Source organism: Vipera berus (genome assembly GCF_964194415.1).
Source record: "Vipera berus genome assembly, chromosome: 4".
NCBI classification, from domain to species: domain Eukaryota; kingdom Metazoa; phylum Chordata; class Lepidosauria; order Squamata; family Viperidae; genus Vipera; species Vipera berus.
This window is the reverse complement of record NC_138206.1, coordinates 92,922,024-92,945,762: the sequence shown is the minus strand read 5'-3', so window position 1 is coordinate 92,945,762 and position 23,739 is coordinate 92,922,024. Positions and strand designations below refer to the sequence as shown.

Here is a 23,739-nt window from a genome sequence, read left to right as displayed (position 1 = left end):
TATGGTGAGTTGTCATAGACCCCAGCAGATTCTCCAATAAGCCATCAAGACTTTGCAGAGGGTTGGGACTCTCAGCAAGGAAAAACGGTCTGCAAAGACTTGAGTCTTTTCCATAATGGATCCCAGCCTCTGCAACAATCTACTACTAAATATTCAACTATCTACTACTAGATAAAAAAATGGCTTATTGGAGAATCTGGTCACATAATTGATTTTCTGTGTTCTAATATATATATTTTAAGTGTACCTACTTAGAGTCTTTGGAAATGGAGTGGCCTGTAAGCCCAGGAAAATCAATCAATCAATCAATCAATCAATCAATCAATCAATCAATCAATCAATCAGGATTGACCTTGCCAGATGCTAAAATGCTTTTAGCTTCTCGTGAAATTAAACACAGTACACCAAAATAACAGATTTTTAGTAGGGACTTAATAGAAATTATAGGATTGACAGACAATCTTATGGTTAGTTTGATATTATTGAATGTTCTTTTCTGCTGTGAATTGGGCTTGTGTTCCATGGGACTTTCTGCTGTGAGTTGCTCAGAGCATTCCATTTGCTAGCAGCCAACAGCTTTTTCAATCACTTCTAATCCCATTGCAGGGTTTTCAGCTCAGGAAACAGCTGAAAAAAAGAACCTTGAGAAATTCTATCAAATGACAGGTTTGCATGTAGTATTACCATTAAACATAAAAAGAACAGTGCTAATATATTTTTGGACTCTTTAAGCAAAGTTTAATTTGAATTTTAAATCTAAGATCTGTTTTAAATACCAGAATAGATGGAAAGCCATGGTATTAGTCATTACACACAGTTCAAGACATAAAATTTAAATGTCTACACAAGGAAGAATCAAAGAATATTAGCTAAGAGGATTTAATCCTTGTAGTTCTTTCAAGAAATTAAATACCAGTTGCTTAAACAAATTTTTTTAAAAGAATGACTTGCATTTCATAAAGGCCAGGTCCGGACAATATGGTAAATCAAAAGCAATTAAAATAAGCATGGCTTGAAGCAACATATGAATCAACCCCTACATTTCAATGGCTAGCCTTGTTATAATTACCCACACAAAGATATTAATTCCATTGTTTGTAGCTTGTGGTTGGAACTCATGGGAAAGATTTACTCTTTCAAACATTTATTATAATTTTAATTAATACATAATACATTAGTGCTCTCAAGTTTGCAGCTGATGGTATCAAAAGCTGCTGAGAAGTCAAGTAAGGCAAGGATGAATGCACAACCTTATCCTGCCCTTGCCAGAGATCATCCAAAAGCATGACCAATGCTGCCCTGAAGCTCCATTGAAAGGGATCCAAATAATCTGCTTCATCCAAGGTTCTCTGAAGCTGCTGCACAACCACCTTCTCAACCAACTTCCCAGAAAGGACAGGTGAGATCCGGGATTAACATTGTCCAGTTTAGTTGGGTCCAGTAATGGCTTCTTGAGGAGGGAGTGAACTAAGGCCTTTTAAAGAGGCAAATAAACCCTCCCACTCAAAAAATACTTTAGCACTGCAAGAACCCATGCACATGACATCCCCCATGCCACTTTAACAAGGCAGGATGGGCATATAGCTAAACAGCAGATGGCTGAGTCTACACTCCGCAGAACACTGTCCACTTCCTCAGGTCCAAAAAGTTCAAACTAATCCTAGATAATCTGACAAAATTTCTGCCCAGACATTCCTCTGGACCTGCAACAACTCCACCATCCACCTCAATGTTTCTTCTTTCTTTTCATCTCCCTCAACTCTTCCATGAACCATGGGGAATGCAGGGACCCATGAGAGGGGAGAGATTGCAAGGGTAAAATCCAATCTAAAGCCTCATCTGCCTTCTTATTCCATGTGGCAACCAAGGTTTCAGCTGTCCTGTACAGCACAGCAGACCAACAGGAACAACTCCCAGCAATCCCTGAAATCTATCCTGGTGTTCTGTTCCCCCCTCCCGGAGTACAAACAAATAGACAAGCAGGCACGACTAGTAAGAGTTAATTCTACAGGCTTTAGTTAATTGCCTTCTGATAAGGCCTTAGCAGCAAAATAGGCTCATTACCTCAAACGTCAGCTGGAATGAGAGAACGTCCAAACAAACAGTCCAGAAGCATATGTACAGAAGCGTTGCCAAGAATTCAGACCAGGGTTTCAAACAAGAAGCAGAGTTCCAAAGATGTGACCAGAAGTTGTTTAAACTATTGTTCGTCACAAAGTTCTGAGAGCAGCCACACCCCCTTTTGTACCTTATGGGGTGTGGCTCAATGACTCAGCTACTCCCTAGCCCTCCTACTCAACCTACGTTGCTGCAAACACTTGGCCGTGAGTCTTTCTTGAGGGTCTAGCCATGAGTCATCTTCACTAGACTGTATTTGCTGCAGCTGCTTGAGTTCCATCCCAGCCTGGCTCCCAGCCTGGCTACTCCCAGGCTGCTCTCGGCCTTCAAATGGAGATGGAGGCCTTGCCAGAGAGGAGGGCCCCAGAGAGGGAGGCCTTGCCAGTCCCTCCCCATCATCCTCAGAGTCCTCTTCCTCAGTTAGGACAGGCGCGGGGGTTGGGGCCACAACACCTGGTTCATCGGTCACTGGAGTGGACCAATCTAGTGGGTCTAGCTTCCCTAAGGGCCACACTCTGGAGAATCTCACAATAATCAGGGTATGATGTGATGATGACAAGGTCATTGATATTTTCCCCCAATTTCAGATAACAGAGCCAATGCTCTGACAAAGACATTAGGTCTGGTGTGTGAACAGTGTCCCGTGTTAGGTTCAGAACGATCTGGGATAGCCCCTTAACCATCATGGTGGCCTGAAATGAAATTATAATCTATAATTAAACTATATAAACTATAATTCTTAGAAAATAGAGTTAAAAGGGCTGTTTCTTACAGGAAAATACTCCCCAGCCTGCTACGACAATAGCATCCAGGGCTAGTCTGGGAAATTCTTACTCTCTGTCTATTAACTATATGAAATATTATGCTGTTTTAACTTGAATAGAATAGAGCTGGAAGGGACTTTGGAGGTCTTCTAATCCAGCCTCCTGCTCAAGCAGGGGAACCTATACCATTTCAGACAAGTAACTGTCTATCCCAGGGGTGTCAAACTGCTGGCCCATGGGCCGGATGCATCACAACAAAACCACGTCCACCCTATTGGAGGCAATCGGGGGAAAAATTCCGATACATTGCACGACATCACGTGATGTTGCGAGTTTGACATGTCTGGTCTAGCTTCTTTTTTAAAATCTCCAGCGATGGAGCGCCCACAATTTCTGGGGGGGCAAGCTATTCCACTGGTTAATTGTCCTCACCATTGTCCTCAACCTTTGTCCTCAATTGTCTTCAACTTCTGGAGTAGCACCAAGAAAAAACTATCAATGATTAGGGAAGTGAAAGTAGGTCAGTAGCAGGCTGCTTGCCAGATCCTTAGATACAATGTAGAGATTCTTAGTCATTCCAACCAACAGAGTTGCTACAAATGCTGATGGACAAACTGTATCAACAAATATCCTAAGGCACAGCACTTCTTGCTCCTTTCTTTCGTCCATTTACTTCCCATTCGTGTTTATTCTTGTCCTAGCAAGGAAGGGAATATAATGGAGTGAAGCATGGGGAAGATAACAAACTTTGTTACCATTGGATTAGGAAAGAAAGTTTTTTCTTTTGTTTTATTCAACAAATTCTCTATATCCCATCAATACTAACCTTTCTACAAGACGGGGAGGAACCTACCACATAACAATGCACAAACACAAAATATCAATTAACAAATGACCAAGCACATAAACTTTTTATGACTTTGTCTCCCTTGCAAGAGAAGGCATTTGAAGGCTTGCTCTCTAAGATTCTTTCAGACCTGCCACACCCAAATTCCTTTCTTTTTAGTTCCCTCCCTTTTTTCTCTTTTTTTCCAAAATGTTATCTCTAGTATGTTTTCCTACTTCAAGGAAACAATAATCGTGTTTGTGCAACAGTGTGCCACAATCTAATCAATGACATTTTAGCTTTAGGTCTGAATTTGTGCCACGTAAATCCATAAAGTCAGGTTGAGAAAGTCATAATTATATTGGGTTTTTTTGATGATGAACCATCAAGTGAGCGTTGACTCCTGGCAACTTTTTCCACCTTTTCAGGCCTTCCAGCAGCACCCCTATTGCTACTGTAATTGAAGTCCATCCACCTAGCCCAAAAGGGTGGCGGTGGGGGGGGGGAAGAGAACTTACCAAATTTCTGTGCTGGGTCTGGTGATATCCATAAACATAGGTGTCATTTTGGTTGTTTGAAAACTGTCTCATCACTGAATAAATCATTGGAAGAAACTGATAAGTTGTTCACCTGCTTCATTTTTGTTTTCTAGGACTGTGGTTCTTCCTTACTGCTTTCAAGTTTGACATTCCAGGCTCTCACCACAAGCAGCACATCTTGCTTGCACATTCTGTCAATTTCAGACTGAATTTGACCATAACAATGCCATATTTTTCTATTAATGGCTGGGACATAAACTTCGATAACCATCATACTAGACAATTGTCTACAAAGTCTAATTGCTATAATCTGTTGTTATCAGTTAACTGATTACATTGAACCCCAATACTTTCTCTACTGTGTCCTTCCAGACTGAAGCAACACTATTTCTTCTTTAACATAACCTTAGTAATAAACATGAGAACCAATTTAATCTAATCAAATTAAGGCACCAAATGAGAAACCTAGACATTGAGTTCTAGTCCCAGCTTAGGCACAGAGCCAGCTTAGTGATCTTGGGCCAGTCCCTCTCTCAGCCCTAGGAAAAAAGCAATGGTAAGAAAATCCACTGAACTTCTGAAATCTTGCCAAGAAAACTACATGGAAATAATAATAATAATAATAATAATAATAATAATAATAATAATAATAATAATAATAATAATAATAATAATAATAATAATAATATAAAGTTGGAAGGGACCTTGGAGGCAGTGGCGTAGCGTGGGGGGTGCAGGGGGGCCCGGCCGCACCGGGCGCAACATCTGGGGGGGGCGCATTAGATGCATTTTACTTTAATTACATCAGTATTTTCATAACAAACAATACATGTGCTTAGGGGGTAAGGGTTTCTTTAACTAATCTAGTGGAAGAGACTCGAGTGCTAAAATCCACGGGTTAGGGGGCGCAAATTACTTGCCTTGCCCCGGGTGCTGACAACCCATGCTACGCCACTGCTTGGAGGTCATCTAGTCCAACCCCCTGCTCAGGCAGGAAACCCTATACCATTTCAGGCAAATGGCTGTCCAGTCTCTTCTTAAAAACCTCCAGTGTTGGAGCATTCACCACCTCTGGAGGCAGGTTGTTCCACTGGTTAATTGTTCTAACTGTCAGGAAGTTTCTCCTTAGTTCTAGGTTGCTTCTCTCCTTAACTAGTTTCCATCCGTTGCTTCTTGTCCTGCTTTCAGGTGCTTTGGAGAATAGCTTGACTCCCTCTTCTTTGTGGTAGCCCCTGAGATATTGGAACACTGCTATCGTGTCACCCCTCACCCTTCTCTTCATTAAACTACACATACCTAATTCCAGCAACCGTTCCCAACCGTCCAGGCATTCACTAGAAATCAATGCTGACTCAAAGGCACACATACACATGTAAAAAATAGTATATTTTCCTGACTGAATGTGTCCAATTCCAGTCAATTCCAGTTTCTATGCCTAAGATGTCAGCATGTACATGCTTCATTTCATCTTTCAGAGTAGAAATTCTCTGGGTTCCACAGCACACCAGTCAGGAACCACAGTTTTATTGTGTTGAGCTTTTCCTTGTGATGATTTTTATGTTTCATGCTCCCTTGTTATTTGGTCTTTGCAGTTTTGGATTTTCTTTTCTGCTTGTCTACAAAGTACCTATGCATTAGAACTAGGCTTTAACTGAGCTGCATCATAAACATTATTAGAACTCCAAATGACTTGGGGTCTTCCTCAGTAATATGTTGAATACTCTCTGATCTGAAAGCCCCATCATCTGGCACTGACTTGTCATCACTTTATCTTGTCTAACCATGTGGCTTCCTTGGTAAAATATAGAAGTCATTTACAACTGCCTTCTCTCAGGCGGTTTGAAATGATGTGATTGTCCATCTCCAGTATCTTCCTATATCATTGCTGCCTAATATAGGTGCCTGCTTGATTTAGCCAAGCACCTGGAATGACCTTCTTACCTTGCATGAACTTGCTGGGTATGGAGTACACTTCTGGCATTCTTCACTCATTCCTTTCAGAACCCTTATGATGAGACAACATAATTGAGGGGGAATAGTTACATTAACTGTGAGTTTATGAGCAGTACAGATGCAGCCAATGAATAACATTAGTCTTCATCTTCAGAACAAGGTCATTATTTATTTATTTCAGGGCTTGGGGTGAAATATAATGCACTGCCCTTCCTAAAACGCAGTCTTTCTTTCTGTTTATTAATAGCTTAAGGTGGGGACAGCTATTTGTATGACTTTATTTTAACTTTTAAGTAATGCATCACTAGCTGATTCTAGTAAAGGGCATTACTATCACCTTGTATTTAGGGATCCTGTATTGGTTTACTTAAAACCAATCTGGAGATTATTCCCAAATCACAGTCGTTAAGGGATGCCTTTCTCAAAGTGCAGCAAAACTCTTCGTTGTTTTCATGGATCTTTCTGGCAATAACTCAGCGTATCCAGGATGCTCCTTGCCGCTCCAGCCCAGGCTGCGCCCCTCTCGGGAGACCTAAGCGGGAAAGTCAGGGGTTCTAGGGTGTCCGCTCCTCTCCTTAACTCTCAATCACTTTCACGAGCTTTTGACAGACGGGAGTTCGCGTTTTGTTAGTCTCGCGCTGGGCTTTCAGGATCTCAACGCTCGCCGTTTCTTTCACTCCACCTTTCTCCAGCCTGATGCTTTTAGGGCAGGGGTCTTCAAACTTGGCCCTTTTATGACTTGTGGACTTCAACTCCCAGAATTCCTCAGCCAGCATACGCTGGCTGAGGAATTCTAGGAATTGAAGTCCACAAGTCATAAAAGGGCCAAGTTTGAAGACCCCTGTTTTAGGGTTTAGAGAGAGTATCAGGCCGGCCGGGAACGCGAAATTAATCGCTCTTTCACCAGGTGTCCGGAAGGGAAACGGGGGAGGAAATAAACAACAGTCTGCGCGTAGAATCTGAAGACAACGAGAGTTGTGCGCCTGGCTGAACAAAGGCGCGTTGTTTCCCGGCTTCTTCCGCCTTCGGCTCCCCCCCTCCCCGATTATTTCAGACCGGCGAAGATTTCAATAGCCCCCGCCGGCAAAAGAGCGCGTCGGAAGCTGTCAGACGATGCCGTCTGGGGGATGGCGGTGTTGAGCACTTCTGAAGTTTGCTCCGGTGGACGTCGATGCGCCCAGAGGCTTGGTGAGCTCTCCGCGTCTTCCCACCCAGTACTGCCAATACAAGGCGCTCGGCCACCCCTTATTCTTTAGGGCTCTAAACCGGCCAGTGGCGAGCGTAAGGTAACCTCTTTTCCAATTCTGTTCCAGGCACTCCTGGCAATCGGCGAGGAGAGCACTTGTGGGAAACAACAGGGCGGGGATGGAAGTGTGTGTCGCTCCTGGCGAAGAGATTGGACCGCGCATGCTCGCCCGCGCCGTATGACGTGAGCTTAGCAGGGAAAAGATCAAAGAAGAGGGAGAAAAACCTGACGGAGAAGCGAGCAGGGCTCTCGGGGGGTTGCGCAGGAATCGGCCCAGCGCGGCGGGAAGTTTCTGGGAAAAAGAAAGAGCGAAACAACCTCGGCCGGTCTCCTGCGATCTGGCCGGCTCTCTGGGGAAAGTTGCCTTTTCTGTTCCTCCATCTCCCTCCTCCTTCGAAGCTAAGCTGCTGCCGGCGCTGCTACGATTCAGGCAGCGCGGACCGGGAGCGCACATGGGAAGGCGAGCTAGCCTGGTGCACGCGTGACAAGAGCGGGAGCGAGGGACGAGAAGCTCCCGCCAAGAATACCCGACGGGTCATGGCAGGGCAGGGCTGTGATGGGGGCTGCTCGGAGGTAGAAATCCCAGCGTGGGTGTGGGAAGCAGAAGCGTGAGCCGAGCAAGAAAGGATCCCCCCCCCTCCTTGGGCGAGAGCAGCGAAGGGAGGGCGCCGCCGGAGCAGCTGCCAATCGCTTCGCCATGGATTGCAGCCGCCTCAGGACTCTTATTAATAGATACGTAAGTACGCGGGGCCCCGCTGCCTTGTTCGCCGCCTCGACTTTGCCTCTTATCCAGGGCGCTTCGGCGAACCCGGACACCGACCTGCAAGCTGCCTCGCTTAACGTAGAAGCCTCTCCCCCCTCCCCCCCCCGCTTTCCATCCGCCACATGTTGGTCGGCAGCTGCCCCTTTACGCGACAGGCTGGAACCGGCTTTTCGCGGTTTTTCTTCTTTCCAGGGAATTGCGGTGGCTTCAGATCCCGAAGGAGCGGAGCAAAGCCGGCCCTTCTCTCTTTGTGAAATGTTGATCCGGGGATGGGAGATAAGCCTCCCCGCCCCCGCCTTCGGTATTCGTGACAGACGAAAGAGGGAGGATTACAAGTTTTGAGGCTGCAAATATGGATCCTCGGGTGCCCTGCTTATTTCCCCCCGTTCTTGGAGGTTGCTCCTGAATACAGTTGACATGCAGATGAATGAATAAGGTGGTTCGAGCTCGGTCCTCATCTTTCCCGTATTTAGTTGGAAGTGTTAATGGAGGGTGCTTCGAGTGAGATTTCTGTGGTTGATTTTGCCTCACGTAGAAAGCATTCAGATCATAGTTATGCAGCGTTTAATTTATTTGGAAACAAATTCATTAGATCCAGGGTACTTATTGCCAAGACAGAGGTTCAAGTAGATGGCTTCTCCAAGAATTATTATTTGTCTTTCATTCCAACTTTTTCATTTACTTTTCATTCTGCCATTGTTAACATCCTGGCACTTGCATGCTTTTTTTTAAATGAAGATTTCATTTCAACATATAATTTGCATCCTGTAATTTCAGCCTGAAGAAATTTATGTAGTAGTAATTATTAAAATTAATCAAGAGGACTTTTTCCCCCAGCACTTTTTTTCAACATTTTTCTTATTTTTTTAAAAAAACTTTCATCAATTGTTGTTGAGGATTAGCAACAGATTGCATTAAAGATGATCTTTTAATTAAACCATCATATTAATTCTAACTGTGTTGTATAGAAGCATGTCCCAACTGACTTTACTGGAGCTTATTTCTCCCCAATTCCATTTAGAATGGAATGGAAGTTGGTTACAATTAAATACTGTACATTTCAATAGGAAGAGGAAGCCTGTTTTGTGAGGAACATTTATTGGCAAGACAGTTCTATTGAACACCAATAACACAAGCACTGAAATTGGAAAGCCAATTTGTACTCCTTCCCCACTTGGCATAAATTTAGGGGAAAAAATCACTGTAAACAAACTGGCATTACATTTTATGAGGCTTTTTTAGCATGTAAAATCTCTGCAGGCGTGGTTTAAATATTATTACAAGCTCTCCTTTCTGAAGCTTTCTAGTCCCTGATCAGTCATGAGTCTGATAATCCATCTCATGATTTGCAACTGAGATCATAGCCCTGGAGGCATGTTCTACATGATTGTCCCTAGCAGGTAGCCATTGCTAGCTTGTCTGGGGTTTTTTGATCATTCTGATACTGTTGCAGAATCAAGAGACTCAGACCCCGGAATCAAAAGAAGTTTGTTTTATTTTGCGCAAAAGGTTCAGAGCAAAAAGCAATATCGATGTCTGAACAAGTTCTCATGGAAAAGCAAGTACATATATAATCTTCAAAAAGTAGCAAAACAAGGAAATGTAACTTATGAGATCTGATTGGTTACATGAGTTCTAGGCCCCTTCTAGCTCACCCCTAGTCCCCCCTTAGCGATGCTAAATTGTAGCTAAATGTCTTCAACCTTTTCTCTGGCAAAGGTCACAGGTGTCTTGCTAAGCTTCTAAGTTTCCGGCCTTCCATTTGTGGTTAGCTACAACTGAACTTTGTGCTGACCTACGAGGTGTGACCTACAGTTGAACTTGTGGTTCGGCATTCTCCATTTCCTTGTTCTTCTAACTAATACACACATTTTCTTTATGCCTTACTTTTATGTCATGCAGCATTTTTATGTATTCCTTGTATCTCTCTTTTTGGCCTGCCTCAATACAATCTGCACTTTGTTATCTCAAAAGTAAAAACTTCATATAAAAGAGTAGGGCCTAATTGCTTTAGTATATTTCATTACTAACGCTGAGCAATAGTAATAAAATAAATCTAAGCAAAGGATAATGAATCACATTTTGTTTAGCATAAATATTGATTTTTCCTTGAAATGTTAGCTGGCTGTGAGTGTTCTGTGTGTAAAATAAATTTAAAAAATTGTTAGCTGGCTGTGTTTTGTGTAGAAAATGGGAAAAAATGACAAATACAGATATTTTGCATAAAATTTCAGGTGTCATTTGTTCAGATTATTTCAGTACTACTAGTCATGGAATTAGTCAGAAATTATGAGGCACAAAAATCCTTACACCATATGGAAACTTTGTGCCTGGCTTTCTGTTCCATGGGATGGGCAGCCATATAAATTTGTTAAATAAATAAATGAAATAAATGAAACCAAGTTAAACAAAAGAACAGAGAGTTGTGCATCTTCTATCACAGGACAAACCTTGCTATAAATTGTAGGTAGTCTTTAAATATTGCAGCTCCATGAATTAGCTGATATCAGCTAAACTTCAAATTGGCATGGTGTGTTATAATGTTCTCTGCTTTAACCTAGAATCACTTAGACCAGACATGTCAAACTCGTGATGTCACGTGACATCGCACAACGTATCAGAGCCTTTTCGCCATTGCCGGCAATGGGGTGGGCACAGCTTCCGGATGACGCTTCAAGCCCGCGTATTGGGAACCCTACCTGTAGGGCATCTATAGTAAAATAATACATATGAGAAATAAAATTTTATTATGGAAAATTTACTTACTTGGAACTTACTTAAATGGAAGTTTTACTTTATCAGGAATCTTCTGGAAATTAAAACGCCAAAATGTAAGGTGTGTAGCTGGTGAAATAGAAACTAATTACACCTCTGTTGTCTGAGGAGCAAGTAGAAGAAAGAGATTGCCCCGTAAACAGATTTGGATTTTACAGAGAGAAAGTCTTTGACAAGGCTAATAACTGCTGATTTTATGTTCAACTGAACCAATGAAAGCCTTGAGGCATTTAGCACAATGTGACCCAGGTTAGTGCAGAAAGATAGAATAATATGGATCAGATATGAGGCCAATTATATCTCTTTGGAGGCCTCTGGGAAGATGTATAAGAAGTAAAACTCAATTCTTCCTAAATAAGCAAAGTATGTTTTCCGTGATTAATATCAGCAAACTATGTTTTCTTGATTAATTCCATGTTTTTCTTATAAGCGATGCATGAAGAATTATTACTTACTGAAAGTTCACAAAAACAGTGGTGACTTTATTATTGAATCTTTCACCAGTATTTAGTTGCAACATCTAAACAAGAATTAAGAAATTCATCTTGATGTACATATGCTTATTGATTGCTTAGAAGCAAAACTTGATTTGTTTCCAGGGGAAAAAATCAGATAGACAAATCTAAGCATCTGCAGAATGCTCTTTCTAATTCAATTCCTCCACAATTTTATGGAAAAACAAACCTAGTATGAAAAGCAAATGAGGAATTTAAAAATCTAATCTACACTTTAAATGCAGCAGCTTTAGTCCTCAGGTTGAAAATCGGTCTTTGCATATTCCAAATGCATTAAGGGTAATAAGATCTTAATAGTCCATTTTTCATATTTTGTTTTGTGTAGAGGGAAGGGGTCTTATACATTAGTTTGAGAATTCTCCTACTTAGTAGGATATCATTCATTTAAATTAGTCTATATTTTCATGTGCTAGTTCCAATTTTTTTGCATTGGAATAAACCAGAAATGCAAGGTCAAATGCTTCAAATACTTTCTAGATTCAAAGAAGCAGAATGTTGCCAGTTATCTTACCTTTTGGAAATTGTAGACTATGTAATTTTCTGTATATAATCTGTGCCCAGCCTATAGATTAAACTGGGATTACACAGTCTGTAAATTTGTGGTTATTAACTTGTATAGGTGTGCCTTAAAGAATAAACAAACAAAACAGGTTTCTTTCCTTCCTCCAAGGAATAAATAATATATTTCCCAACTAATAAAGTAAATATAGATGCATATAGTTGGAATTTGTTGTGGTTAAAATGAAATGAGATGTTACGGGGGAATAGAAATCCTAATGTCCATCAAGGAGTATTGGATGGATGGTGTGGCAAGAGTTTCAAGGAAAGTTGTTAGTAGTATAATGCACCTTTAAATACTGTGTTTCCCCAAAAGTAAGACCTACCCTGGAAATAAGCCCTAGCTTGATTTTTGGGGTTGGACCTAATATAGGTCCTACCCCCAAAATAAGCTGTAGCTTTAGGTCCCAGCTTCTGCCAACCTAGCAGTTCGAAAGCACGTAAAAATGCAAGTAGAAAAATAGGGACCACTGTGGTCGGAAGGTAACAGCACTCCGTGCGCCTTTGGCGTCTAGTCATGCCAGCCACATGACCACGGAGACGTCCTCGGATGAGCGCTGGCTCTTCGGCTTTGAAACGGAGATGAGCACCGGCCCCTAGAGTCGGAAACGACTAGCACGCATGTGCGGGGGAACCTTTACCTTTACACACCTAAAAATCAAGCTGGGGCAGGGGTGAGAGGGTGGAGCTGCCCCATGCGCTCTGCAAGCACTTACCTTGTAGTCAGGCCTCTCCTTGCTGGCCCACTTCTTCTCCAGCATCCATAGGCCTGCATTTCACAGTCAAGCCTTTCTAGAAGGTCACTGCAGCTGAGAACCAAACTATGGATTCAGCCTGACTGCAAAATACAGGCCTGAGCTCCATTCTGAGCTGCAGAATGAAGCTTCTTCGGCTGCAGAAGTGGGCCAATTAGGTGGGGCTGTTGGTGCCAGAGGTGAGTGGAAAAGACACACCCCAAAAATAAGACCTGGTGCCTCTTGGAGGCAAAAAAAAGACGCAGACTTATTTTTGGGGAAACACAGGTACTAAAATATTGAATGGCTTTTTAAAACTGAAGATTCACTGTTTTCTTTTTATTGATTGCAGTTGGATTGGGAAAAAAATCAACTCCACTCATATAGAATAAAGGAAATGAGAGCAACTGTGCAGGGAAAGTTAGTGAGTCTGCAGTAGGAAAAGGCTACTCTATTTATAAAAATAAAATATTTTCATTATTTAATTACCTTCAATCTTAATAGAATTACTATGGTGTAATTGCTCTGGAAGCAAAAAGAATGAACTTCAAGAAAGGCTAAGGGATGAATCACTAGTATTGATCTATGGACTGGTTTAGGAAAAAAAAGATGTCAGTGAATAAAACGATGATCATCTCTGTACCTTTTCGTATCCCCATACTCGTGTCAGAACAGAACTTTAAAATATTGTGAGTGCTACCGGCAGACAATACAAAGGGAAATCAAGAGAAGTTGGGATCAGCCTTGCTTTGCATTTTGCATAGTCACAAAAGTAGGCGGCACAGAGGTCCAATCTGACTGCTACTGGCCAACTACTTGCAGAAAAAATGGTGAAGGATTTCAACTTTCTTTTTAAACTCTTCCTATGAAAACATTAGCATGGGAACAATATTTAATATGTCATCAGGAAAATTCTCTGGGTCCTCAACAATAATAACAAAAAACAGAGGTCTTTCCAGATGCTTTTAATTAAACTCCTGGGGACACTTAGCCAACACCTTACAGGGCAGAGAAAGCACTAATCCCTCATCAACATTCTTTAATAGCTGCTAGCACTTAGGAGAAGTCAGATGATACAGTCTGCAGCAGCCAGCCACAAGCAGACACAGTCACTAATTTACGATGTTCCATTATTACTGGGTTTGTTTTCTTTTTTTAAAGAAAACTTTAAAATACTGTAATGTTTAAGCACTGCTGCTTTGTATGAATAAATAGAAGAACAAAATGATTGTAACAACACAATGCTGCTCCAGTAGAATAAAACCCCACTAATAATAAAAATAATGTATTCTGAAAAGTTCTCATTGGAACAAGAATCAATTGTGCTTGTATGCACATGCCCATGGATGGAGCCAAGTGAGCAAAAAATATGCAGAAGAGTAGTACAGAACAAGAGTGGGAGAAAGCTCAGTACACAATGGAGAATGGAGTCTTCAGCTTGGGTACTTTGAAATGCATTCTGGAAATTCAACAGGGCAGAAAACAGAGCACTGTGGGAATCCCCTTGGCTCCTACCAAAACTCAACATACATACCGAATTCAGCATAGGCTTTGGATTTTTTTAAAAATGTATTTTGTAGTATCGCAAAAGGCCCTTTTAGAAGGATTAACTGGATTTGAGATTGTTAAAAGGGTTAAATATTTGGGGGTGTATTTGTCACCCTCAAATGCAAAGTTATATAAAAATAATTATGAAAAGTTATGGGGAAAAATTCAAAAAGAATTGGAGAGCTGGGAAAAATTGCAATTGTCTTTACTGGGAAGAATTGCAGCAGTGAAAATGAATGTCCTGCCTAAATTTTTATTTTTATTCCAAATGATACCGATTCTTAAAAAAGACTCTAATCTGGAAGAATGGCAACGGGGTATCAATAAATTTGTGTGGGCAGGGAAAAGGCCACGAGTTAAACTTAAGATTATGCAGGATACGCGTGAAAGAGGTGGTCTTAAAATGCCCAACCTTAAATTATATTATGAAGCTGCTGCGTTGTCAGGAATAAGTGATTGGATTAATTTGACACAAGGGAGATTATTAAATCTTGAGAGCCACGACTTGTTATTTGGCTGGCATGCATATTTGTTGTATGATAAGAAGGTAGATAATGTGTTTAAAGTGCATATTTTAAGACAGGCATTGTTGAGAGTTTGGAAGAAGTATAGACATAAGTTAGACTACAAGATGCCGTTGTGGGCAATCCCGAAACATGCAATAGAAAACATAAATGTTGGCTTCAAACATGATGTGACTACGTACAAGGAGATCTTAAGCTTGGAGAGGAACGTCTGGTGTTTGAAGCCGTACAATCTTTTGCGAGATGAGAAGATCGTTCAAACTTGGTTTCAATATGGTCAATTACGTGCCAGGTGGAAAGAAGACCAGAAAATTGGTTTCTCAATGACTGATGAAAATTTGGTAAAGCAAATTAGAAACCAGGGTCCAGCACATATCAAACGGATTTATCTTGCATTGATAGATATTGACTCAGAAACAGAACTTGTTAAAGACTGTATGATAAAATGGGCTCAGAATATTCAAGAAGTTATTACAATGGACATGTGGGAAAAGATCTGGGTGAGGAACGTAAAATTTACGCAAGCCCAAAACCTAAGAGAGAACTTTTATAAAATGTTTTATAGATGGCATTTAGATCCTAAAAAGCTTGCAAGTATGTATCCGAACTATCAACCTAAATGTTGGAGATGTGGTGGCGAAGATGCAACGTATTTTCATATATGGTGGACCTGCAAAAAGGTTAAGGCTTTTTGGATAAAAATTTGGTGGAATATGCAGAAGATCTTCAAGCAAAGGATAAAGTTTTGTCCGCAATTGTTTTTATTGGGCATAATTACAGATGCTACTGTTGTGGACATTAAGTTGATGTTGAATTTAATCACAGCAGCAAGACTCTTAATAGGTCAATATTGGAAAAAGGAGGAACTGCTGACTATAGAAGAATGGACTCTAAAAGTTTCTGACCTGGCGGAAATGGCAAAGATTTCGGCTTATTTGAAAGATCATTCGCAAGAACGTTATATTATGGAGTGGAAAAAGTGGATTAATTATATCCAGAACAAATATGGGACTAAAAAGTTTCACCTAGCATTTGAATAAGTTTTCTTTTCTTTTTTCCCCCCTTTTTTATGTAATATTAGTATTGCTTGTAGTCATTTCATATGAGCTAGAGTGCGATAGACTTAATAGTTTATTGTTGTTAGCATATGGATGTTTATGATTGTTCTTTGTTTTTACACCTTGTACTTAGCTCTGGGAAGTGGGGGGGGAGGGGGGAATGGGGGGGAGGGATAGGGAGGGTTAGGTAGGGGTGGGTGGAGGGAGGGGGGGATTGTTAAAGATAAAATGTAAAACTTTTCAATAAAAAATGTATTTTGAATTCTCAGCATAAATGCAGAACATGAGCACAAAGAGTCTGTATCTATCCCTTCCCCAACTTAGAAAACCAATCCAATAATTGTAGTTACTACTTTTTAGATTAAAAACTACAGTATTACCAGTATTTTGTGTGTGAAGCAGAGTTGTGCACATGCACATGGACACAACCTGGTCTGCATTAACTTTCTACCTGCAATTAGTATATAAAAATGCTGCTCCAAGAGAAAGCTAGGATACATGGACCTTTCAAGGAAAACTGTGCTAGCATGAGATCCCTGGTTATACTACCATTGGGTCTCCTGTGTAGATCAAACCCCTTCTCCTCCTGGATTATCAGGAGCTCTCTTCACTGGGGAGATTTACATTACTAGTGATGCTTTTATTCACTCTTAAATAAACTGAATAGACTGAAAAATACAAATGTTTGTTCATGACCCAAGAGCTTTAACCTGCACATGAACCCTATGAGAATCCATGCTGCCAAGACTGTCTCACTGGTGTCTGTCTTTCCCTGAAGTTAATCCATGAATTGTTTTAAGGAAAGTAACAAAGGTAGAGGATGGATTTGTAGTACTTTCTCTCTGCTGAAAGAGTTACTGCAAAGAAGAACAGGTCAAGCCTAAAAGGGACCTTTGCCATGAGTCATGCCAAATCTAATGCTTTTGGCAAACATCTAAGCAAAGCTATGGAGATGAGAACATTTACTATCTATTATTATTACTATACTGATCAAGTCTTTCCATTGGCACGGAAGAATTCTAAAAGTGATGGGAGATAGAGTTATAAAGCTTTAATTTTTCAAACTCTTATATCGATATAAGTATAGCTCAATATATGAATGAAGGAATGAAGGAATGAATGAATCAGGGTTAGGATCTGATAAGTGGCATATAAATTTATGTAAATGAATAAATTGGATGCATTGCACATTTTCATACAGTATTTAGATTAATCTGCAGGATTGCCAGTCTCATTTATATTTAAATTAGTGGGTGCTTGGCATTGAAAGATGTTTTGTTCCAGCCTTTGCTTTGGAATGGTTAGTGTTGTGAGTCATCTGCTATTTCCTTGAGTAATGACCATCACCAGATAGGCACCCACATTCAGGAATTGGACTTCTCCTTTCCAAACTATCACCCTCAGGAAGGAAATGGGTTGGCTGAGCAAAGAGTCAGCATTACCAATTTCTGTGCTTTTAGGAAATACCTCTCCTGTAGCACAGGTTTTGCTCCAGATGTACCACCTTTGACACCAATTCAAGATCAGTAGCAATTCCATTTTGCCACTTAGGACAATAGACATAGGAGGATTTGAAGCTGTGGGGGCTCATAAGTTGGTGAGCCAAGACTTTGAGTTGCTGCTCCTACTTTGTATCTTTGCACTCAGAGAGAAGTTTAATCTCTAATGATAGAAGCAACTCTGTAATGCTGAGGAATTTTAGAGAGTTTTTAAATAAATTCCTCTAGTATACCATGAAATATTTCTGTATGAAGAATAATTACAAAAGATCCTCAGGTTTTTAATACCATGGGAGATGGTGAGAATCAATTTCTTGAAAGTGCAGTCCTTTGCCTATTATGCCAATGGAATTATTATGTTTATTGAAGTAACTCTGTTAATATAAATTTATAAAGTAATTCAACTCTGAATTCAGCTTTTGGTAGGTTTTAGTTCCGTTGTCTTCAAAACTAAAACTATACATATGTGCTGATTTTTAAAAGAATGATGGTCCCTGAGTTTGACTGCTAAATATTGTTGCTCTTAAAATTTGTTCTATTGAGGTGCAGGATCTGCTTGTCACATCCTGCAGTGGCTGCAGTTCATCTAGCAAAGCTATCAATGGGTAATGCAACAGAAAGTTGTTTTTCACCCAGCTTGTTGCACAGTTTAATGCTGATCAGGGCTGAGAGCGATTGGTTGCCCAAGGTGATCTAGTTGGCTTTGGCACCCAAAGGAGGATTAGAACCTGGTTTTATTTATTATATTTTTCCCACTCCTAGTCCAACTCTTTAGATTTTAGATTTAGATTTTATTAGATTTATATACCGCCCTTTCCCGAAGGACTCAGGGCGGTTTACAGGGCATTTTAAAATCACATCAATATAAAATACAAAGTTAAAAGAGAATTAAAAGATTAAATTATCCCTGAAAATAAAACCCCAGTTAAAATTCTCAGCCTGGGTCAGAGAGCTCAAAGAGCCAAGTCTTCAGGTCCCGGCGGAATGAGCGTAGGTCAGGGGCAGTCCTGAGCTCCACGGGCAGCTGGTTCCAGAGGGCAGGCGCACCCACAGAAAAGGCCCTCTCCCTGGGTGTTATCCGCCGGCAATCTTTTACCGGCGGCACCCTGAGAAGACCCTCCCTCTGTGAGCGCACTGGACGAAGGGAACTTGATGCTGGCAGCAGGTGTTCCCTCAAATATCCCGGACCCAAGCCATTTAGGGCTTTATAGGTCATCACCAGCACTTTGAATCTCACCCGGAGGGCAACCGGAAGCCAATGCAGCTCACGGAGTAGAGGTGTTACATGGGAGTATCAGGAAACCCCCATCACAACTCGCGCGGCCGCATTCTGCACCAGTTGTAGTCTCCGAATGGTCCTCAAGGACAGCCCCATGTAGAGAGCATTGCAATACCTAAACGGGAGGTCACGAGCGCATGAGTGACTGTGCATAGGGCATCTCGGTCCAGGTAGGGTCGCAACTGGCGCACCAGGCGAACCTGGGCAAAAGCTCCCCTGGTCACGGTTCATATATGATCTTCAAAATTGAGCCGTGAATCCAGGAGGACGCCTAAGTTGCCAGCCCTATCAACGGGGGGGTAACACCTCACCCCCCCATCATTAAAGGTGGAATAGTTTGGTTAGCCTGAGATGCCGGTACGCAAAGCCACTCAGTCTTGGCAGGATTGAGACGAAGCCTGTTTCTCCCCATCCAGACCTGGACCGCCTCCAGGCAACGGGACATCACGGCGAGGGCATCGCTGGGTTGGTTCGGGGTGGAGAAAAAAAGTTGGGTATCATCAGCGTACTGATGATACCCCAGCCCGAAACCACGAATGACCTCACCCAGCGGCTTCATATAGATGTTGAACAGGAGGGGCAAGAGAACCGACCCCTGAGGGACTCCACAAGCGAGAGGCTTGGGGTGGATCTCTGCCCTCCCGTCAACACTGACTGCGAGCGGCCCAGGAGATAGGAGGAGAACCACCGTAAAACGGTGCCTCCCACTCCCAGCCCCCTGAGATGTCGCAGTAGGATACCATGGTCGATGGTATCGAAAGCCGCTGAGAGATCTAATAGGACTAGGACAGAGGAGCAACCCCTGTCCTGAGCCCGCCAGAGATCATTCACCAGCGCGACCAGTGCCATCTCCGTGCTGTGCCCGGGCCTGAAACCCGATTGGTACGGGTCCAGATAATCAGTTTCCTCCAGGAACAGAGGAAGCTGATGTGCCACCACGCTCTCAACAACCTTCGCCAAAAAGCGAAGGTTGGAGACTGGACGATACACACCCCCTTTGGCTCTCAGTATAGTTTCAAAGTATTTTTTAAAATTGGAGATTTGCTCATCATTTATGTAATTGTTTCATTTGATCTACTGAGCTACATCCAAAAATGTTCGTATTTCTTCAGTTAAGTTGCTCAACATTAATTTGTTTAAAAGTGAATCATTGGAGTATCAAGTGATCAGCATGAGGAACCTGCACTAGATTCTATTTGGTTTTCCAGGACCTGAGGTGAAACTTTACTAGAAATCTTTCCTGTTTTGTTCTTTTCCCTGAGCAAGTTTGAGATCTTTTTAGAAAATACTTTAAAAGATACTTGAAAGTTTCTTTCAGCATTACTTGAGTAGCTTTATAAAAATGAGATAGAAGGAACAACAAAATATCTTACCAGCCAACAATCATGGGTCTGTGTGATCAGCTGTTTTCTCTGTGTGCTCTGAAGTATAAAAAGCTACTTAGTTGAAGTATTTAACAATTCTTTCCATTCAAGTTGGAAGTTAGAAAATGTGCAAAATCAAATGGCCTCCTTTAAGGGTGCTAAATGTAACTTCTAATAATTCTCATAATTAAAATTTGTCTGTAACTATTGTACTTTCAAAACAACCCTCTTTATACAAAATTGGACACTGCTTTTCGTCCAATGCATTATCTAGTTATGAGAGGTTGCTTTCAGCTTTAGTGGCTTGATGATGTAAACATTATGCTTCTATCTTTTTGGTTTATAACTTGTCCTCTCTTGCCTGTCTTCAGTTATTTCAGCTGGTTGAATCCACAGGATAGTAAATCCTTATTTGAGTGATGAAGTGTTGCCAGCAGTCTTAAAAAAAGGCTGTTGTGTGTCTTTTCCTTAAAAAAAAACACCTTCCTGTACCCAGATATCTATGACAAGTTCTATCAGTCATAAATATCATTTGGGTGGCTAAGTTTAAGAATGACTAGTATTTGTGCAGGTGCTGAAGTTGTCTGAAAAAAACAACAACCACCATCTTGGCACATTTGAGTCTTGGTTCAACTTTGAAAAGCCTGCTTATAAAATGAGCTCTTTACTGGTATTAGCACTTGCTCTGACGAGTAATAGTAAAATTCTCTCTTTATTTACTAAGAACACTGAGTTTAGCAATGTTTTGTTTGCTGCCATACTTAATGATTTTGCAATGTTAAAAAAAGGACTTCTCAAGAGTCACTTTTTGTTGGAACAAAAATGGATGGAAAATATAGGAAAGATGAAAAAGACTGATATAATTTTAAGTGGAATATAATTGCAACATCCTTGATTTTTTTCAGTGTAAAATGCATGCATGACTTATTCATTTAACAATGGTTTGAAATTATGACAGCCTTGGAAAAAGTGACTTACAACCTGTCCTTGAAGTTACAATTGTCTCGCACATCTGTGGTCACTGTATTTATGATGGTTGTATTGTCCTGGGGTTGTATGATCACTTTTTGCAACCTTGTGACAAGCAAAGTCAATAGGGAAGCCAGATTCACTTAACAACCATGTCACTAACTTAACAACTGCAGTCAGAGATTTTTTTTTGAAATTTTTTTTATTAGTTTTTATAGGGTTAAAAAGGAAGGTAGGGAAATGGGGATTTGGGATAGGGTAGAGTAAAGGGTAAGGGTTGGGGTTTCCCCCAATAACATTCAATATTTGGCAAACAGCATGTTGTCTGGGTAGATATATATAAATAAAGATAATGAGGCTAACAATAACACTGATAGATATCATAAATTATCAAAAACAATACTAAATTTTCAATGTATGATAACATTCTTAGTCAAATAAATTCAAAGTTGCATATCACATTCCTTTCTCTCTAATTCGTTTATCTAGCCATTGATAAAATTTATTCCAAGTTCTGTAATAAACTGTAATAAAGAGGAAACCTAGATGGTTCCTAAATACATCGATAATGAAGGACAAAGAATTCCCACAATTAGCAATAAAGGAAATGGAATTTTTCTTTAAAATCAATAAGAAGGAAGAAACATCACTGCAGTCAGAGTTTTTTTTGATAAGCATCCTCATAAGCCTCTGGGAGATTCCTAGCTCTAACTTTTCTTTGTCTGCAGGATTTGTTCTCTCTCTAGGGGACCTAACTGTCAACTCTGCAATGATCTTAGCTGAAACCATTTTTGCTTTGTTTTTGGTTGCCACAGTACTGGGAGGGGAAATGGGTGGTTTTAATGTTAGATTAAACAATAATTTGTCCTGTGGGAACCAAGTTCATTGCTGCCTGACTTTTGGCGAGCTGAGTCTTCCATTAGAAAGCCCGACAAAGAATTCTATTGGGGAATGTAGTTGATTACATCATGCTGGGATGGGAAGTTCAACTTTGTAACATTGCAACCCTTTGGAGGGAACTCCAGACTTGGTTTCACTTTTGATTGTGCTGGTACTTTGTAGCCAATAAACATGTTCTTTAAGGAAACCTCTTGCCTTAGAGTTCTGCTTTTATTGGTCTCATCTATCAGAACCATGACACAGTGATAACAACTGTGGCAAGAAAGGTTCTGAAATGGGGCAAAATTCATTTAAGTTTCACTTGGCATTGGAAATTTTGGGCTCAATCGTGGTAGTAAGTTGAGGACTACTTATATGACATTCAAGTGAAGTTGTATATTGTTAAAGACCATGGAGAAAATATAAGGGAAGGGAAGTCTAAGCAAGAGCTGAGGAAAATGCTGATCAAAAGATGGTTCATTGTCTGTGATAATGGTCGTTACTACTGTATCTGTAGCCTGTTTGGGATGTTTGGGAGTTATTGTCATGTTTTATGTTGATTTCACTATTATTTTAAAAGTCAGTTTCTCTTAGTGGTGAAGGTATAAACAGTCAGCCCATAGCTTCTGCCGTACAAGGTGCTGTAGGTGTCCAATCTGTCCTTATTCCTATTTAACATCTACATGAAGGCCCTGAGAGAGGTTTCTAGAACGCCAATTTGCTTGCAGCAGTCCTGAGGCAAAAGTACCCTGACCTGTAAATCTTGATGCAATCTCCGCAAACACTGCTGTAGAAGTGGGGAAAGACAAACAGAAACCTAAGCAGATAGGTTTCTCCATTGCAGATCAGCCTCAAGTAGAAGATTGAAGAATGGATCCAGTAAATCTATGGAACCTTTGGGTCATAGTCATCAATAATAGTTTTGAAACCCTTTCCAAAACATGGCATTTCTTTAGTCAGGTATCATGAGATTAATCTGCATATTTTCACTTATTATCATTTTCACTGACCTATATGCAGTGATTTTACACTAAAATTTAGTTATTCTGGTCAATTAATGTGGAGGAGCATATTACCTAGTTGGATAATGAAATGGCTGTAAGCAACCAACCAAGCTCAGAGAGCACCAAGAGTTCCACAGTTCAGTCCTGAACTACATACCGTATAATTTCTCTGGTTCAATTAATTTCATTCTGCTTTGTGTGCTTGTTTTTACCAATTGGAATTTGTTCATTATGGTATGATATGATGTCTGATAGAATTTGGGCAATCCTTACATATTTACATAACAAAACCTTGCTGCTCTAGATAAATTGGGAATGTGTTCTAGAATTACTAGGTACTCTGTACATACATAAGCTAGGTAAAGGAAAAATGATCTTATCTGAAAACTCCTAATATATGTTTATATTTTTGCAGCTTTGTACAAGTTCAAAACACATTTTCTCCTTTTCCCAGTTACCGTAAACAACTAAATGAATAATTTATTTGGATTGGTCGATGTTTGTAGGAATCCTTTATTTGAATAAAGACACAGGGATGGGTTTCTGGCTATGTCCCAGATTCAGAAAAAAATCTAGTTGTAGCCTGTTACTTCCTACAGTCTAGTTGCTATTGGTTACAAAGTATTGCTGATGCATTTTCTATTTTTAAAAAATGCTACTGTATAGTATTGATATGATAGTATTCAACTGAGGAAATGTGTTTGATTGGTAAGGTCACATTTTCATTTAGAACTCCATATTGGGTGTTCTTTTAATTAAGAACATTATATTAGGTGAGGTGAATTAGCAATGCAATCCTGTTTAAGGTTTATTCCTCAAGGAAT

The 23,739-nt window shown here is 40.6% G+C and overlaps 1 protein-coding gene across 3 annotated transcripts in view; it reads left to right on the top strand.

Moving 5' to 3' along the window:
• Positions 1-7,330: 7,330 nt before the first annotated feature.
• Positions 7,331-23,739, top strand: part of ATP11A (ATPase phospholipid transporting 11A) — a 129,683-nt gene continuing 113,274 nt past the window's right edge. For 2 of the 3 annotated variants that reach the window (XM_081326598.1, XM_081326602.1), the window contains exon 1: positions 7,672-8,182. In XM_081326598.1, coding sequence (XP_081182724.1) covers positions 8,144-8,182 — 39 coding nt within the window. In that variant the 5' untranslated portion in view covers positions 7,672-8,143. Of the gene's footprint in view, positions 7,487-7,671; positions 8,183-23,739 lie in introns of those variants that run through there. The other variant, XM_081326603.1, reaches the window with a different exon arrangement.